At 39.8% G+C, this 19451-nt stretch overlaps 1 protein-coding gene across 10 annotated transcripts in view; it reads left to right on the forward strand.

Annotated features, from left to right (window-relative positions):
* Positions 1-19451, forward strand: part of PRKG1 (protein kinase cGMP-dependent 1) — a 450310-nt gene that overhangs the window by 410147 nt on the left and 20712 nt on the right. For 7 of the 10 annotated variants that reach the window (XM_038180896.2, XM_038180894.2, XM_038180893.2 and 4 more), the window contains 2 exons: positions 4117-4213; positions 18182-18321. In XM_038180896.2, the coding sequence (XP_038036824.1) occupies positions 4117-4213; positions 18182-18321 (237 nt within the window). Of the gene's footprint in view, positions 1-3366; positions 4016-4116; positions 4214-17509; positions 17902-18181; positions 18322-19451 lie in introns of those variants that run through there. The other 3 variants (XM_038180902.2, XM_038180903.2, XM_038180901.2) reach the window with 3 other exon arrangements.

Below are 19451 nucleotides of genomic sequence, written 5' to 3' on the forward strand. Positions count from 1 at the left end.
CAACAAACCTTGGAGGAGAGATTGGGAGATTCTGCAGCATGCTCCTGATTGACCTATATGCGAACATTTCCTCCTCTGTACTGTTTTCTAAAGTCCCAACTGGAGAAGCTACTTCTCCTGTTAGTTACAGGAGTGAACTGTGAGCTCTGGTTGAGCTGGTTTTATAGGGCAGGTTACAAAACCCAGTTTATATTAAACAAAAAGCCTCATTAGTGCACTGGGAGTTGCTACCTTGCCTCCTCCAAGCTCCTCTGAAAATCTCAGCCTTCGTTTTAAAAGCTCTTTATCAAAGAAGCAGAATAGGCATTTAGCAAGGATACTATGAAACGTGGACTTTTTGTTGTTCCTTGCTATTTGGATTTGTTATGTTTTGACAAATTTTCTGTATCTGTTATTTTTGTGCATTTCCAGCTGTGACTTTCCGGGCATTCGGGCCTTTGATATCTGGTTTAAAAAGAACCAGTACCAAAATACCCCATGAAGGGCTCTTTCCGAATAACGTCTATTCCAATTAGGGTCAGAAAATTCCAGAAATCTCAGTATAGAAAGGTTGAGCCTGACATCTGCATAGCTCCAGAACATCCCTGAATGCAGATGTGATGCTGATCAGTGTTCACATCTCAGAGCTTGCCCAAGACGTCTTCCTAAAACACCTCTTGTCTATTAAATTATGAACTTAAAATACAAATATTTTCAATCACCAACTGTTGCAAAGGTCAAAAAGTCATATTTTTCTTTGTCAAATTTCAGAGCACAACTATATGGCTGCATATTTAGAATATAACTGCCTTTCTCGTTAGACTCCTGAGTATCAGATGGGAAGAGACTGTGGCATCTGCGAAGTGGTACCCAGAATAAATATGCCCTGACCTGACACGCAGATATTTTTTCCACAGAGTTATTACTGAGTTATTTTCACATTAGCTTGCACAAGTGTCGTCAAACCATCTCTCCCATTCATCCCATCTCTGTTATATTCCCAAAGAATATCCCAAGCATCCTCCACAGTATCTCAGATTTCTTAGATCTGGTCCAGAGCTGAACATATTCCAATTGACACACCACGATTTTTAAACTACTTCTGTATTTCTTTGCGCTATGTTCCCGATGTATCAAAAGGCTCCCTTTTGTTTTGGAGGTGATAAAATTAAGACATCCCATGTGCTTGTCCCTAGAACTTTTTAGGGCACAGACTGCAGAACCCTAATAGCTTTTGTTTAGAGAGTTTAGACATGCTCAAATTAACAAAGTTAAAAGACGAAAGCTGAATTCATATTCTTAATTTTAGGGTGAGGATTGCACCCTGATTTCTGATTTATGAGATGCCTTGGAAATATCTGCTCTTGGGTATTTTTATTTAAAAGACTGATGAGATTTATTCTTAACTTTGCAGGGCTGAAGTGAATAACTCCTGTTTCTCAGCTTGTAGGAATTTGATTTGAAGGTGGACTTTGACCTTTGTAGCTGGGAATAAAACAGAATTCAGATGTGCCTGTTGTTAGTAAGCATGTGAAGGGCTTGCACGCTTGATTTTACAAACATTTTTGTTTTACTATATATTTTTTTAATTTCTTTTCTTTCTAGGATGCCTAGAAAGCTGCATCTAGTTTTTTTCATAGGCTTCATTGCTCTTATATGTACCGACTGCATATAAACAATCTTATCTGTCAGAAAGAATCAACTGAGGGATTTCAAAAAACAATAACAATAACACTATAAGTACATTTTTTAAACAAAATAATAAATTATCACATTTTTTTTTACTTGAAAGGCCATCAGCAGAGCTTTCAGCTTCTGCAACTCAGCACACAAAATGATGAAGAAGTTGTGTCTGGAGCAGAATATCCCTGTTCCTATCAAACCAAGGCATTTTCAGGAGAATTGGTGGATCTTCCAGGGGCTGGGACAAACATCCTGCTTTCCTTGACAGCACAGGGGCATCTTTGACTTAGTTTTGTCCTCCCATGTCACATGATGTGCATCATTTTGGTAGGACTTCACCATTATTCAGGATAATTTTCGTCTATGTTGTGTGTCTTTGGAGACCCTACTCCTGAGACACTCTTGTTTGACATCTTCTGTCCCCTCCTCGCTCAGCATTGAGAAATACCTTGCCCAGCAGAGGCAGGGTAGCTATTTCCCTGCCTCTCTGAGAGCAAGTGATCCCTCTGGCTGGCATCTTCTTTCCTGCCTCCTTCCACCAAGGGAGACTCCCAAGCCTTGGGCAAATTTAATGCAGGGCTTTTTGACTAGCAGTTTTGCCTAAGTAGTTTCACTGCTGAAAGGAAATTTTCTCATGCTGGGATCTCATCTTTCTAGCAATTATAAATCATTAGAGGTATTTAACTGGTCAGGAAAACAGAAGATAACTCATATGCTGTCTATACATTTATCATGAAAATTAGACCCATCTCATTGCACTGCCACCCCTAAAATGATGTGTCTTCGGTGATTTAGTAGGGACATACAAATATGGCTTTCTCTTACCAGAGCTCCTTTCAGCTCCAGGTTTAATATGCACCTCATGATTAGTATAAAGTGATCAATAAGCAGCTGTGTCACACAAGGTTATCCCAAGTTCAAAGCAGGCTCGGTGCTGATTAGTTTCCAAAATCGGATGCAGTCAGGCTGCTCTGGTCACAGGAGCAAGGTCACTGAGAGGATCTGGTGACAGTATAAATAATAAAGCAGAGCTTATCTGATTTGTTGACAGTATCCCCAAGATAAAATTGCACTTTATTGCATTGTATTTGGGGGTTTGTGATGTGACCTCTCACCTTTTGTGACACCTCTCGGTTTTTCTCTTTCACCACAATTTTTTTTTTGTCTCCTCCAATGTCATTTCAGTTTTAAATAGAGTAAAGAAGTTATTTTGAGGGGAGTAAGTCAGTAAATCAATGTTATCCCATTACTGAATTAGATTAGAAACAGGCATGACAGATAAGATACATTAGAAGGATAGGCAGATATGTACATATGATTGTAGCCAACACTATGTTATTTTATCTTTACTCTAGCGTTATCATGCTTAAATGAAGAACTAGGGTGAAATAGCAGATTATGGTCTATCTATGAATTGCAAGACAATATGGCTGAAGTTAAATACCAAAAACTGTGTTTCCAAGCCAGTTCCCCCTTCCCACCCTCCATGCCTCTCTTCATGATCCGTCAACGCTCTTTTCCCATACAAGTCTGTGTCACCAACAGCCAAAGGTTGCTTATGCACAGGGCCTTCTCCGGCAGCTGAATGTCAAACTTTATTGAGTGGGTGGATCCTGTTCATCCATTTCCCTTCCGAGCCTTTCTAAAAATACCATAAACCTTGACAAGGAGCTATTTTAGAGGAATCATATTCATGAGGGTAGTCATGGGAAGCTTATTTTGGCAGGCTTGCATGTGTTGGGTTTGCATGCATCCCCTAGTTAAGGGCTTTGTGAACTTCTGTTACAAGCTAGTTGCACATGGGCTAAAGAGGGAGCATCTGGATTTTGGGACCTCCTGTGCTGGAATTTCTACTCCAAGTTGAGTTTATAGAAGGAAGAGAACTGAAGATATCCTTATAGGAATGCTAATATGTGACTGAAGTCATTCATTTCAGGCATTTGCACACCAGCCCTCAGCTTATCGGATCTGATTTCATAAAACCTTGCTGTGATTTCTCTCCAGGGACCTTAATGATCTTGCCACTTTCAATAAACATTTATAGAAACTACTGCCAGCCTGTGGATAAGAGAAACTTGTATGAGAGACTTTATCTTCCAAAAATACTTAAAGACCAAAAAAAACGCACCCTCTCTTCACAAGAAGATCAATAGAAAATGTCAAAATGTAGCGTTTGTTGGGTAGCTGGAGCTGAATTACAGTACCAGACATTTGCATTGTAGGCATGCAGTAGGTATGTTTGCTTTTCTCACTTTGAAAACTGTGCAAATTGGAGCTATGCTACAATTGGGAACAGTGAAACAATGAGTGTGAATAAAAGCAAACTCTAAGAGATAAGATGGAAATTAAGCAGGTAAACGCTGTTCCACACTCATGCCATGCGGGTACAGTATTGCGCAGTACTCATGTTTGCACCTCTAAGAAATTTCCATTTTTTCGCATAAAAAAATCCAGATATGAAGCCGAAGCTGCCTTCTTCGCTAACCTGAAACTGTCTGATTTCAACATCATTGACACCCTTGGAGTCGGAGGGTTTGGACGAGTTGAACTGGTAGGTAACCTTTTCTTCTTTGAACTTTGTGTGATGTCCGGGAACCACTACTGTGTTATGAGTCTTTTATTTCTGTTCAGTATTACAACAGAATTCCCAGAAGAGACATATGTGATAGGATCATATATTTTCTAATGGTGGAAGAAAGCTGCATGACATTTCTGGGTGAATAAAAACGAATGAATAAATAATTTGCAGTAACTGAAAAATATATACTAGGTTGAGGAGAGAGGAGCACGTGTCGTTTCTCTCTACATGGTCATACATTGAAGCAGTGCTGTTTATAACACTGATTGTCTTTTAGCAAGAACCTGAATCGTTGTGCAGCTGTTGATTAAGTGATAAGATTGAAAGAGCAAAAAAATCTTAAAATGTTACTTAGCCAAAACTGGAATAATGGTGCGATGTCTCCTCTAAGCAGTTTCTAATTCAGATCTAGAGGCAGATCTACTTGATTATCACGGAAACTGTGGATTCAATTATAATAAAATTTCACAGAAAAATACTATTTCGCTAAAGATTCTGTGAATTTTAGTGAAAAAGCAAAAACAGCATTTTGCTCTGCTTAGATTTAGAACTACGTAGTCTTTATTAAAACAAAACCTGAGCAGGAGGAGTGTGAATCAGCAGCTGTTTTGTGACCATTTGTAATATCATGTAAATACAAAAACTTCTAATAGAAAGAAGCAGCTTAGTTTACATCAACATGCTGACCAAGGAGGAGTTTCTGATACTGAACACCAGTACAATATGTTAGGAACTCCTTTAAGTTAGGAGCAGAAAAGTGAACGTTTACTGCTGACAACACAAAATTTATGGGAAATCCTTACTCTGTAACCATATGAGAGCCCCAAACGACTTTTTTATATTATTTATTTATTGCTGGGAACTGGAAAACTGGCAAAATAAGTAGTTTGGTAATTATTTGTGATATAATGGATAAAATCAGTGTTAAAAGTGGAAGTCATTCTTCCATATGATTTGTTTCTAACTCTTCTTATTTGGATTTATGTAAAACTGTGAAAAACAGAGGACATCAATGAGAACTTTGATCTCTTCCTCGGTTTTTGTTTTTATTTATTTAATATTAGCAACAGTTGTTTTGGAAGATAGTCACTGGAGCTCAAGCGTAGCCTGGGAAGGATGTCCTTTCCCCAATCCTTCTACAGTCATGTTCTACAGAGGAGACTTTAGAGCAGGAATTTAATTCAGGTGGTGCTCAACCTCACATATGAAGGTCTTTCACCGTTATAAAGGTCAGGGGATTTGCTTCCTAAGTTAATACCACTGGGTATCAGCCTGAGGTAACCTGTAGTGAGGGACCTACCATTTGGGGACTTGTTTTGAATCTTGGAAGGAGCTTGCTAGGCTTATTTTCATTTCTAAGATTTTTTTTTGGTTGATTGGGTGAGTGGGTGTGGTTGTTGGGTTTTTGGGGGGTATATTTTCAAGCTTTGAATACCTCATGTTGTTCCTGGGAAGGTGGATGAGTTTGTCTTCATGGGGGGTTGCTTCAGGTACCCTAAAAATGCACAGATGTGAAAAGAAATTGTACTGTGTTATGAGTGATGGTCATGAGTCCTCCACCTCTATCCGCGTTCAAAGTTAATTTGGAAGCTATAAGATGTTGAGAAAAACTAAATATTATATACGCATGACATCTGGTCAGGTGTGAAGAAGAGCAGGAATGAACATCCTGTTACTTTAACATATCAAATCAGAACCAGGTAGAAATATTTAAATCTTTGCAGAGTTCCAAAACTCAGAAGCCTTCGAGAAGCCCTGGTTCCACCTACAAAGCCTACAAAAGGCTACTAATGGGAGAAATATTTCAATCACCTTTAGGGTTTTTTTTTCAAGGTTGAGTTTAACTCCCCTTGACCTTGCTGTCCTAAGCAGGTCATTTTCTGGGTAAATTATAAATACACTGGTGAATCAGAAAGAGCATTCTTCTTTCTCACCAGCTTAAACCACTTCCCATATTAATTTCCTGTTGTCAGTTTGTTGGAGACACAGAAGTTGCTTGTATGGTGTGATTAAAGTTATTCCCTGCATTGTGCCTGGGTGAACGATCCTGCCACGTGAAGGGGGAGGGGACAAGACTAGAAGCATTTTCCTTTGGGAAAGGTGTTTCAGTAATTAAGAGAAGTGAGATGGGGAAGAGAGGAAAATTACAGGAAATTGTGAAGGTATAACGTACCAAAGGACTTCTTCAGGTACTGTTCCTAAAGTGAACATGATAACAATTTGCATTTAGCTCTTCAGACTCTCCAGCAGAGCTAAGTGTCTCAAGAAAACCATATATTTCAGATTTACATTCCTAAGATTTTTAGTTAAGGAGGAAATAAAGATGTATTACATCACTAAATAGTCGTATATTTCTGCTAAATAGACTGTAGCAGTTCTTACCTAATACTGAATTACACAAAGAAGGATAAAAATATTTAAAAGTTTAGCTTAGCACGCATGATTTCATTATTTTTCTTTACCACCAAGGCGAACTATGTTAATATTCTGTCAGCTTTAAAAAACTAAGTACCTTTGTGAATTGCCATTTCATTGCTGAATACTGGAAAATGATGTCATTATGTTATTCAAACAAGAGAATATTTTCATCAAAGCTGAGCCGAGAATTCCTACCTCTTGTTTCTGTCTTCGGTACAAAAAACATGTTTTATGATTTACGGCCAGAAATGAACTAATGCAAAATGTATTGGAGGACTTGACTCTTATTCCTTGCATGTATTACTGCATCTTGCTAATGCCCAGCAGTTCTGGAATTTGTTCCTGAAAAACACTGCAATTTTTACACTTTCCTAGGAAGAGGATTTTTATAGCTTAACCCCAGCTGCTGTGGGCAAGTCCCCCAGGACATCTGTATACCCTTCCAGAGGGCCACTGGTGGTGTCTGGTTGGAAACTGGAATGTCTGGGTCTGAGTTTGGGTCTTGCTGGCCAAAGGCAAATAACGTTCCCATTTGCATACATTTTTTAACATTCTGGTGTGGCTTGTGTAAATACACTTTGGTGTTCCGGGCACCTCCGTGAATGCCGGCTGTTTTCAGCGTTCATCCCATCAATGAATTCATATGGTAGTACATGTCCTTCAGGCCAGACAGCCTGTTATTTAAGTAATTTTCAATTCTATGGAGATAACACATGGAAATATCTTTTTGTCTTGGTTTTGTTCCTGTAATAGAAAGCTTATCTCCTGTGGAGCAGTCCTGGTTAGCACATGTGGGACCTTTTCTAAGTAGTTTTATTTTCTGTATGTCAAGAGAAATTTCCAACAGATTCGCGTTGCTGTTGTACGTAGTTGGCCCAGATTTTTAATGGCTACTTAATGCCTCTTACAACGTGTCTTGTCCTTATGGCCACTGTTCTGCTCCTTTATCCCCAGCTGGACTTTGTCTGCAGTCAGCTTTTACCCAGGCTACTGTCAAGGGGGCCGAGCAGCTGAGCTGTCCCGTGCTGCTTGCCCTGGGGACCAGCTCTGCCACCGAACAGGAGCAGCATTTCACATCAGGCAGAAACCGCATCGCGTCCTTGCATGTCAGTCAAAACACAGTCTGCCATGAAAATAGGCAATAAGGAGTTTTTCCATGTGCTATCCATGTAAAGGAATCATTGTAGGGCTGCTTCGAAACACTGGCAGTGAAGTTTCGATAGCAGGATCATCAAAACAAGTGACCTATGATAGAGCAAACAGAGGCATTTGTGTGCATACAGCAGGAGCTGTGTGACGCTCAGTGTTTAAAAAAAAAAAACACAAACAGGTGGGTTCGAGAGCCCATAGTCTGCCCAGGGCCGGCTGGTGCCACATTCCTAGGGCAACCCTTCTGCATTTTGGAGAGCTGCCAAGGCGGTGCAAGCAGCCCCAGGACATCTCTTCCTGTGCCTCTCATCCAGCTCATGGACACGTCCCTTAGCATGGGAGAGGAGAAATAATAGGACTGGACTTCTTGTGTTTAATAGCATAGATTAACAGATGCATCCACTATTTTTTGCTGCTCAGCTTATCAGGACTGTGTCAGCTGAGCCTCTTCTGTGTTGGGATCCGGGTGCCTCAGTAACACATTACAACAGTGAATGAATCTATCGGCTTGGGTTTGTGTCCTGCAAAGCACTGCTTTGCAAAGAGCAGACATGTAGGTCAGGTGTTCTCAGCCTTCATAAATCATCTCTCCTGAATTTATTGCTTTTGTCGTTGTTCTTTAATTTCCTTTTAATTTAAGTCCTATGTTTCTGATCGTCTGCCCCAGGTCACGTGTTCCGGATTTAAATCAAGATTATTTTAGACAGCTGTGAAATAAATGTATCAGAGTATCTGAACATACAAGGTTAGAGTCATTATTGCTATGAATCAGTTCATGTAGATCATGGCTGAGTACAGGTAGACTAAAAATCAGGTCCAGGCCTGAATGCATGCCTTGGTTATACTGATGTGCAGTTATCACTTCGAACAATCACTCAGAGAAGGGAGAAGGAGATTTTAAATCTCTCCTGTTATTATAAAATTGCAAAAATAACGTGTTTCCCCCACACACCATCCACCCCACACCATTGAGGCTTGGTTTCAGCTATATATTTCTCACTTCTCAGGGCAAGTATGCTGGCGAAACCTACAGACTTACACTACCTCTGCACATAGGCAAGCTTGGAGGGCAAGCTTGCCTTCTGTGCTGCTTTGGTAACACATGGTTCGGGGATCCTGAGAGCAACAGTATGAACAGGCAGATTAAGGACAGGCCTAACTTTTAGCCCTGACTTGACAAAACATTTAATCATATGTTTCAATGTTTGGCAGCTTTGCGGAAGTCAGTGGCACTTAGAGCACATATTTCAACCATATGTTCATTATATCGTGGGCTGGAAGGGACCTAAAGAGATCGATCACCATTGCCCCACAGCCGAATCAAATACACCTAACCACTTCTGACCACTTTTCCCTGATTTGTCATTGAAAGTCTGCAGGACAGAAGGCTCCCAAGGCACTTTATTCCAGTGCCTACCGTTCCTCGCTGCAAGAAAAGTTTTCCTGCTATATAACACCTCCTAGCCTGTCATTTGTTGTTCTCATTTCAAGTGGACTTGGGGGCACTTTCTTCCCTTCTCATGCAGTAGAATTGTATATATTTGAAGACCATTATCACATAAACCTGAAATAGTCCCCGTTAGAAAAAACAAATATTCTTCTTGTGAGCTTGACATGCAATTCATGCTTTCTGGTCATTTGGTCTGTTTTCTCAGTTCCCAGTTGGTTCTCCCCTCTTTCAGCAGTGTCCCGTACTAGGTACATTAGTCCAACCTGTACCTTCCCATGGTCAGGTAGAGCAGGACAAGTGCAGCTACGTGCCTTTGCCGTCACTGAATTGTGTCCCTTTTATTTCAAGCCATTACTTCAATTTGCAAAAATAAAATTTAATTCCCTTCCTCTTCTCAAAAGCATTCATAGCCCTTTCTATCTCGATTTTAGTATGTGCAAAGTTATTAATATTCTTCCCGTTTCATTATCCAAACCATTAATAAAACTATGTAATGGTGATATATACTAGACAGACCCCCTTGAAGTCCTCCTTCTAACCTCCTTTCAGCTTGATGATAGCCACTAAAAACTAAACTCCTTTAGAATATGGAGATTAATCAGGACGTACACATAAAAACTGAGTTTCTGCCACATTTTACCGGGACTATACAAGACCTTTTAAAATGGGTAGTATGGCATTTTTCATTTTTATTTATGTATTAAGAAAAATCTGGCCACAGATGATGAAGTGCAATCAAATTTATTATAGCCTCTAGCCTTTTTTTTTGTAAACGAAAACATTAGTGAATTAGTTAGATGGCAAGGCAAAAAATTCTGTAATTGTCTTCCAATAGAGTGACAGATGCATAACTCAGACATTTATCAGTGGAAATTTCCAATTGCATAGCTATCATTTTATTCCAGCTATTATGAAGCTTTTCAAGATCAGTCTTCTCTTAAAAATCTTTGAAATGTTTCTTTCTTATTTTTAATTGTTAAGAATCCTTTGGTCTCCATCTTTCTGAAAGATTGTGTACTTTGGGTACAGTCAACACAAGAAAATCGGTTTTAGTGAAGGATTAGAAGATCAGGTACCTGAGTAAATCCCACATTCAGACAATAATGAAACTACAGCTGTGGAGCTGAGCAAAATACTATTTATGAAGGTTTGGTCTGTGTTGTTTTTTGTTTGTTTGTTTGTTTTCTTCTGCCCTTCTTGACTATATGCAGGATGCTTAATTTGAAACATTTGAGTGATGCTGTCAGATAGGGCATTTTTCTTTATTCTTCCTTTGATTTTTAATTCTCGATGGAATTGAATACATCTTTGGCAGGTGTTACTTTGTAGATTGAAATATATTCTTGGGACTTGTCTGCTAATGGAAAGGATGTTGTCATGGTTTGGAAAGATGAGACACCATTTGTAGCACATCAAATATTGTTGGAGTCCTGATCAGGATATGAGCTGTCAAGCTGGAGGCTTGGGCTCACATTGGAGGTAGGAGTAAGATGTAAAAATAGGTGCCGTATTACGGACAAAGACAAACTCAGGAGTGGGGCTGGGGTTGGAGGTTTGAGACTTTATGTCCATCTTATATTTTCAGGAAACCACAGTAGTGAGTTTTTCCATTTGGTTTAACATATTTTAACTATATAACCCTTCTTCTGGTATTTACTTTTTATTGGAATGATTTTATGCATGAAACAGTTTACATTCCTCACTGGTTTTTAGCCTTTTCCTTCTAGACATTTTTGAACAAAATATTTACCTCTGAGGTTTAGAGAAAGGCGTGAATTTTAATGCATTTCCCAATGTCCTTGCTTATAAAAACCTTACTTGTTCGTGCTGTCAAGCATTGAATAGCAATTTTCAGTACAGGGATCAAAACGTAGAATTATGTATTTTTAGCAAAAGTCAGAATTTGATTAAGTAACTTAAATTATTAAATATCTGAGGTTTTCTTGGGATATGAATTTTTACTACATATTTATGTGTTACTCATAGAGTGTAATTCTGCAATGTATTTTCCAATGGAGTCCCATAGCACTCTGATTGTGCTGTATGATAGGATATGATATTTGGTGCTTCCCCAACCAGATGAATCTAAACTTTTTTCAGAGAAAATGAGGACAGCACAGACAGTTTCCACTCTAATGCCCATTTATAATTCATTCTTGGATTCAGCCTTCACAATTTCAGCCTACAGTATATCCCAGAAACATATTTATTATAATTATTATTTTATTTCATCTTAAGAGCTTTTTTTTAGTCTCAACCCAGTCTCATCCAGCCTGATCGCCACCCCTATTCACACGTGGGCCCCATAAGCTGCCTTCCTTCTCTTCTCCCAACAGCCTTGAGCAAAAACTTGTTCGTGTGATGTTGAGCATGAGGTGGAAAGGATAGAGTAAGAACCACTGGGTAGTTTGTTGTTATGATTTGGAGATGCAAGCTACAATTTCTCCCTAAGCCTTAGGTGAGGAGAGCAGCTGAATCTGGCCTTAAGGAGATGAGCAAAGTATCTTTAAAACCTTAATGGAGACATCTGAAATACTTTGAGGAATAGATATGAGCAAGATATCTCCCCCCTTGCCTAATAGAAACAAATGCTGGCAAAAAAAAAAGCAAGTTGTAAGGCAACAAATATCATTCTGGGGAAGTCTGTTTCATCCTGGGAGAACAGAAGTATATTTAGTACTAAAAACATGCTGTACTCTTTTGCTGGGGGGAAATGCCGCTGCTTTGTTCGTGCAGCAGTTCAGCTGTTGGGATTAGGAGATCTCAGCTTGCCTTCTCGTTAGCCTGCCTGCAGCCCAAGTGCTGCGCTCAGCAACAGCTGCTGCTATTTTTGTTGCTTCTAATGCATCTAGTTGGGAAGCCGTGGAAAATAAAGGACCCTGTGCATACCCAGCAAGCAAAAGCATTTGCACTTCAGTTCCCAAGCGCTGCATTGGGTCAGTTGTTATTTAACGTGATACAAAGATATTCATGTTTCATGATAGCCCTGATTTCTCCATTATTTCCAAATAAAGCACACGTAAGTCAGCTAGCAGAAGCCCTTTAGGAAGGTGTTTAAACTACCATCGTTGTTGTTATAGAGGTCTCACCATGCCCACAGTGGGTGTTCAGCAGGAGATATTAGCACCAAGAAACCTGTCTGTCAGCAGTGTATACAAGATTTCAAGAAAAGGTTCTGGCCAGCTCCTAACGGATCACTATTGCTCAGCATTTAGGAAAAAGCCACATCTCCAGAGTAAAAGAAATGTTTTTTACTTGCACAAACTCTGCTCACTGTGTGTTCTCATTTAGCTAGGAGCGAGGCCAGCTACCCTGAGGATTAGTAGAAAAATCTGAAGCTTATGAGCAAATTTTTGTGAGTGTAGTGTCCAGAAGCTGCAAGAGTTCATGTTCAAATATGCTTGTTCCATCAGTTAGAAGAAATCTGGGCATTTTTCAGGGGCAAATGCCATTCAAATCGTAATCTCCATTTTAGCTGCCAAAATGTAGGAAGGATAAACTATAAATATGAAATGTGTTCAGGCCATGCCCGTGGGTCTGTTGCTCTTTCATGTCTTTCATGGCTTTAAGGGTCTGCACAGAGTATCGTAGAGGAACATATTATCTGGGGCAGCTTTTTAGAGAAAATGCACAATCACAATTGCACAACAAACGCACAATTTTGTCTTATAAATATCCCCCCCCCCAAAAAAAAAAAAAAAAAAAGAAAAAGCACTAAGGTAAAAAACATGTTTATTTGTACGTGAATGATAGCTGTGTTAACAGAGCAGCCTTTGAACACACTGTGTGTTTTGGAAGTTTCGGGAGTTTGTACATCATAAAGCAAAGCAATATTTTTGGAGTGGTTGCAACATTTGTATATAAGCACAGAGAGTGCAGGAGAAGCCAGCTCAGGGCTAAGGAATCAAAGACTCAGAATAGGAAGAGAGAAGGGACTTCTCTTGTCCTTGTCATTCCTCTTGCTCTCTATCTCCTTCTCCACTACTTCTACTGTCCTCTTCTCCCCTGTGGTTGCATCTTGTCCTAATCTTGTAGCATTCCTCTTCTACTGAACTCACCACCAAGGCATCTTTACCCACCTCATAATGGATTTTTTAAAGTTTCTTTCCTGAAGCAGCATTATTTTCTGAATGCTGAGAAGTTAAATGTAGTCCTGTGAATGTAAATTATTAACAGCAAAATTAAGCCTGTTTTCCTGTCCTCTTACAGGACTTTTGTTGAATGTATTTGCAAATAGCGACCTATCTGTTTGGGTTCACTCAGGGGTGGCTTTGTCCTGATGACACAGGCTGCCAAAAAAGTACCTGCTACCTGGGTCCATACCCAGGCATCATGCTGAAGCACAGACAAAGAGGAGAGGATGAGGCGATGACTCTGTGTGGATGTGCTCCCCAGGTGGCACATGGCTGCCACCATTAAATTTTGCTTCTGCAGTTGCCTCACGTAGTTATACACAAGGTTTCTGCTGTTATTTTTGTCACTGGGATGCAGCTCATTTCCTGGGTAACAATCCTGCAGAATGACCTGATGTACAGCATTTTACTTCTCTTACCACTGGTTTCGTACGTCACAGTTTACTACACATTTGTAGTTTTTTCCTTGCCAGTGGGCCTTTCAGTAAAATATGCAACATTATTATTTTCAGTGAGCATGGACCTTTACACTGGCCATGCCGCTTGCTCTTACTCTCAGTGCTCTTCATCTCCAAAAGAGATAATTTTGCACTGGTGAAAGGGCAATGACTATGTAAGGACAAAGCGAGGAGAGGAATTAGAAAAGAAGGAGGGAAGGGACTGGAGATGCTTTTTACTTGCAAAAAAATGAGAGAGATGGAGGCTGCTGGTTACCCTGTGTCAATCCTCTTGGAGAAAAATGATTGAAACCCAAGGCTCCAGCACGTCTCCACCAAATCAATAGTCCTGGGGCCTTTGAAATTTAAGATGTTGCTTCAAGTTATGTCAAAGCTGATCTCCTGGACTGTATAGCAAAGATGGCTCCTTTGCAAACTGCCTGCCTTTTTCATTTCTCTAAAGCATTTAGGAGATTTTTGTGGTGGGTTTATTTGGAAGGCTGAGCTTCCTGCCCAGCATATCCACCTCCCTCTGAGCTGAGAGACAAAATCATTGTGGTTTTGTGGCATCATGTGCTTTTTTGTTCCATTATATTTGGAGGACAGGGTGTTCTTAGCAGCCCATTCTCAGCATCCTAACATTAATCCTGAATTTTAAAGTAAAAAGTGCAGGTGACTCTTGGATTTTTTTTTTCAACTTTAGTAATTAGATTGGAATTAGACATGTTCTTTTTTTCTATAAACTACCATGAACTTAACATTAAAAGTTACTGTTTATAGGAATAGTAGAAATTATCTGGAGACGGCCAGCTTTACATCATAAAAAAAATAGTCATCACAGTCCATCATTTGGGAGTTACAGCAGAAACTCCAAACCAACTAAGGCATGTTGGAGAAGGAGAAGTTTTCAGGATTCATTGTCCAGGTGGACAACCAGCTCAGAGAAAAACATAGGAAGGAAAGTGATCCAAAATTTAAGCCTTAGATTTTGTACCTCAGCAGTATGTTTCAGTGCATCAGCACATTTAATGCAAGTTATTCCCCCAATGTTCTCAACTTCTTGCAAATCCTCTGCATTACAAAGCACATTAGGAAAGGGAATGGAAAATGTATATAAATTCTCCTGTGGCATAATGTCAAAGTCTTGCATTAGCTAATTGTAGCTACTTGTTTGTTCCATATTTAAACATTTGTGGCAGTGATAACATTATCAAACGCCAAACAAAAATGCTGCCTTTTTCTTCCTTATAGTAATTTCTTTTCCTGTACTTCTTTTGAAGGTGTACAGGTAAATATAGGAAAGCAGATTATTTCCTCAAAGCCCAGGCATCCATGAAAAACCAATAATTTACAAAAAAAAAAAAAAAGAGAGAGAGAGAGAAATAACTTTTCTAATGAAAGACACAAAAATTTGACAAGTAGTCAGAATACCCGTTATCAAAATGTTACACCATAAGGGGACAAATTGGGCTTTATACGTATTTCACTTTATTCTATAGTTTTGGAATTCAGTGATCTGAGACTCCACCCAGTTGTCACGTTTATTTTTAACACTGACATCTAGTAAAGATTAACGTTAGAAAGAGAAACACAGATTTGTGTTTCGACTAAGTTTAGAAGTGCTAAATATCATTTTATTGAAAATGTGTCTTGTTCAAACTGACCGACTAGTTTTTAGGTTTGCTAGGAGATCTACTTTCTTGGCTCCCTTGTTCATTTATTTTTTGTTTCTGGACAATCTAACAATAAAACATACTAAAAGAAAACAAATCTGATCTGTAACATGTGATATGGCTTTGCACAGACTTTTGAAAGAATTTGCATGGCAGCTGATTACACTTCACTGGATGGGTGAGGTTCATGAGAAGTTCAGCAATCTGGTTTGCCATCCATAGGAGGAGGGACAAATTCTCTAGAATTACATTCTTAATCATACTAAAACTTACTTTTTGTTGTTGTTGTTGTTGTTTTCAAGATTTAGTAAATTTTGCTCACCCTAGGTTTTTCCTTACCTTCATCACTGCTTCATCCCCTGTGTCACCGCCTTAATCTCCCCTTTCCCTTGAAACACCCTGGTTTGATTTAGATTGGATAATGTCAAATAATTTAGTTCAAACAGTTGAATTAAAGTCCACATGCCGTTTATTTATTCAAAATGAAAGAACAGAAAAAAAAAAAAAAGCTCTAACCCCAAACCAAACTCACTTTTATCACTTTCAGTCTGGAGTAAATACAGAATTTCGTTCTGCTTTGAGCTGTGGTCAAAACGTGTAGCAGAGCAGCGTTGTGCAGCTCCAGTTCAATAAATAACTTGGGAGCTCAATAAATAACCTCAGAGACGAGGAAAAATGTTTTTCTTTGTTTTATGTGGATTGTTTAGGTCTTTGTACCCTGTCTCCATGAAGATTAAATGGCGAGCACAGGCTTCATGCAAAGATAATAATTATGAGTCTCAGTGTGAGATACGGAATAGTGCCTTTGGAAAAAGAAGTTTTATGTGGGATTGGAAATGCCTGTGGCTGCGGGGAAAATGAAAAGCCACCAATATGACGACAGAAACCCCAAGTGGTTTTAAAACAGGCAGATAAATACATGCATACATATATGTACATATATGTACTTGAGCACACCAATATTGCACCAAGCAGTGATTGCAAACCTAAAATCAGATCGTGGAACAGGAAGGTACTTCTCTGAAAGCAATAGCAAAATGATGGCAAAATTGAGATATCCACAGGTGTTTTGAGAAACATAAGAGCAATGAGGAAGTTCATTCCATCTTCAAATTTTCCTGACTTTTTAAATTCATTAGTCCTAAACCACGTCATAGAAATTACGTATCACAAAGATCTGCAGCTTCTGTTCTCTGGCAGGCAGAGACAAGATTTATGGTGGTGATCTGAGCTATAATGTCTGCATTTTGCACCATTGTAGATGAAACCACTGAAACAGCATTAATAAAGAATTTATAATGAAAATATTAGGCCATAGAAGGTGAATTCTCCCTTATTATTGTATATTTCTTAATCACTTCTAGTTGTGTTGCGAATCTGTTTGATGTGTCTCTTTGCCATCTGAGAATCAGCTTTTTGGATCTGATCTCTTTAAGCTGTAGGTGCCTTGGTGTACACCTGGGTACCAGTCTGATTTCTGACAAAGACTGGCTGCTGTAGATGCCATCCCTCCTTGTATTTTCCCTGTAACCTGAACCGTTACCACACAAATACAGAGGAAACTGTTCAAGGCTATGGTTGTAGGGACAGCCTGGGAGAACCTTTGAAGATGTCACATCTCATATTTCTGTTATTAAAAAAATATAAGGATAGATACTATATTAAATAAAATGCCATTGCATGAATGTTGTCTCCTGACTTAAAAGGCAAGCTGAATTCCTGATGGAGCTCATGACAAACAAGATGTTGTCTGCTGGCTGAGGCCAAATTCCTGCAAGAAAACCAAAATAGAAGTCACCAAGGGGCACCTCTTACTGTAAGCGTAATGTTTTTCTCAATCACTTAACTGGCAATATTATTGTGAACAGCTGCTTTCTCATTTGGTGGTGACTAATAGGGGAAGACCAAGATGGAAAGGATAGTTCAGTTGTAGTTTTCTTTGGGATTTGTACCTGTTGCTTAGAGCTAGCTGGGAATGGTTCAGGGTTCAGAAGTTACCACGGTAACATTGGCAAGCAAGCAAACAACTCCCTTCAACCTCATCTCGGGAAATCAGGCTAAAAATAGGTTGCTGAGGCTTAAGGTTAAAAGTAAAGACGTGACAAAGCAGTGGTGTTAAAAAGCCAGCTCTACTCATCTCTTAAAAACATCCAAGGATTGCATTTCCCTGCCAGAGGCGGTACATGTGTTACTAGTTGTAGAAGGCTTTATGAACGTTGTACATTAGCTAGCAACATCTTCTGACTTGAAACTAATGCTGACAGTTGGGTTTTCCCTTCAACAATGAGTTTTGGAAATGGCTTTTCAATTTAATGGCATACCCTCGTAGCAAACAGCAGTACCTGGTGTAGCCATGGGTTAAAATCTGCTTCATATTCAAATGAAGCTGATGGCTGAAGAGGTAAGAAGAGAACATAGATTTGGGGCAAAAGAAGAGTTTCCATTGGTGAAATGTTGGATTGTGCAGGAGGTGACCTGTGTGTGACTGCAGAAAACATGTGGTGGGAATGTTCAGGTTCTACAACCAAGCTCTTGTTCAAGTGCATTGTGCTTTTCATGAAAGAAATTTGTTTTTCAACTTTCCTGAAGGATAGGTGGTGAGCCCATGCAGTTAGGCTGTCACAGCTTAGTGAGGGGACGCGCCTTGCTTCTAACCAGTGCGTTTGCCTACTTTACCCAAGGTCCAGTTGAAAAGTGAAGAGTCAAAAACTTTTGCGATGAAAATCCTGAAGAAACGTCACATAGTGGACACGAGACAGCAGGAGCACATCCGCTCGGAGAAGCAGATCATGCAGAGCGCTCACTCGGACTTCATCGTGAGGTACTGTCCCTCTGTCCCACACAAGGTCGTGATAGAGCAAAGGACAGCCAGTCTCAGCATTTGATAAAACCATATAGGTTTTATCCATGCATCACTAAAAAAACACTTCAGCCATATCTTCCCTGCAAGTGACTGCAAATACAGCATATAGAATAAGTTTTTTTGTTGTGTGTGTTTGTTTGTTTGTTTGTTTTCCCAGGAAAATATGAAATTATTCTGCCCATAGGGAACCGGGGAGTTCTTCCCAAGCCTAAACTAAATCCATGTCTTGACTGATTTGCTTGGTCCCTGCGCCATGCTAACATGGCTTTGTGGTCCTGGAGCAAACACATTGCCATGCCAGATCATGGGCAGATTTGCTGATGCCAGCACGTGATGCTCCACATAGACATACACACCATGACTTAGTGTTACCCCTACTCAACAGGAATATTCCTCTTTCTTCTGAATCTCACAAAAGGAAGTTAGAAGGCAGGGTTTCATCTTTGGAGATCACATGCTGTTATGTGAATGACCGGTTGTATCCATTGCATATTTAAGGTATATTTTGTAGACTTGATTCATTGTCCCTTGACTCATCTTGAGCAAATGCACTGAAATTGTATGCTTCCTGAAACTTAAGCAGATGCAGTTCTTCAGGGAACAAAACCAGGTGTTAATCATTTTTGTTTGTTTTGACCCTAATATTGAAGTTTTCTGATGCTTCAAGTTTATGAGTATCTGTCTGCAGGAAGGAGAAACCGTCCTTTTATATGTTTTAGGTCAGGATCAGAGTGCAGGACCTCTGACAGGGTAATGCATTTCCCCAGTCTGGAGCTATCTAAAAGACAGCCGTCATGTCTAAGCCAAGGATACTTCATCCCACCCCCAAAGAGATGGGCCGAAGCCCTTGGCTTTTGCTGGAAGAGATCAACCCCTCTCCCAAAAAGTGCTGGAGAGAGGCGTGCTAACCCAGGAGAGAAACCAAACAACTGTGACAAAATATAAGGGCAAGTGCATGGCAGGGATGGCAACCCATCAGCTGCTAAGGGGGTATTTCCTTCACAGGCAGAACCGCTGCGAGTGTTGGCCAAAAGCCTGGCTGATCCCTGGGATTCCCCAGGAGCCCAGGCTTCACCTGTGATTCATTG

Source organism: Anas platyrhynchos, chromosome 6 (assembly GCF_047663525.1).
Source record: "Anas platyrhynchos isolate ZD024472 breed Pekin duck chromosome 6, IASCAAS_PekinDuck_T2T, whole genome shotgun sequence".
NCBI classification, from domain to species: domain Eukaryota; kingdom Metazoa; phylum Chordata; class Aves; order Anseriformes; family Anatidae; genus Anas; species Anas platyrhynchos.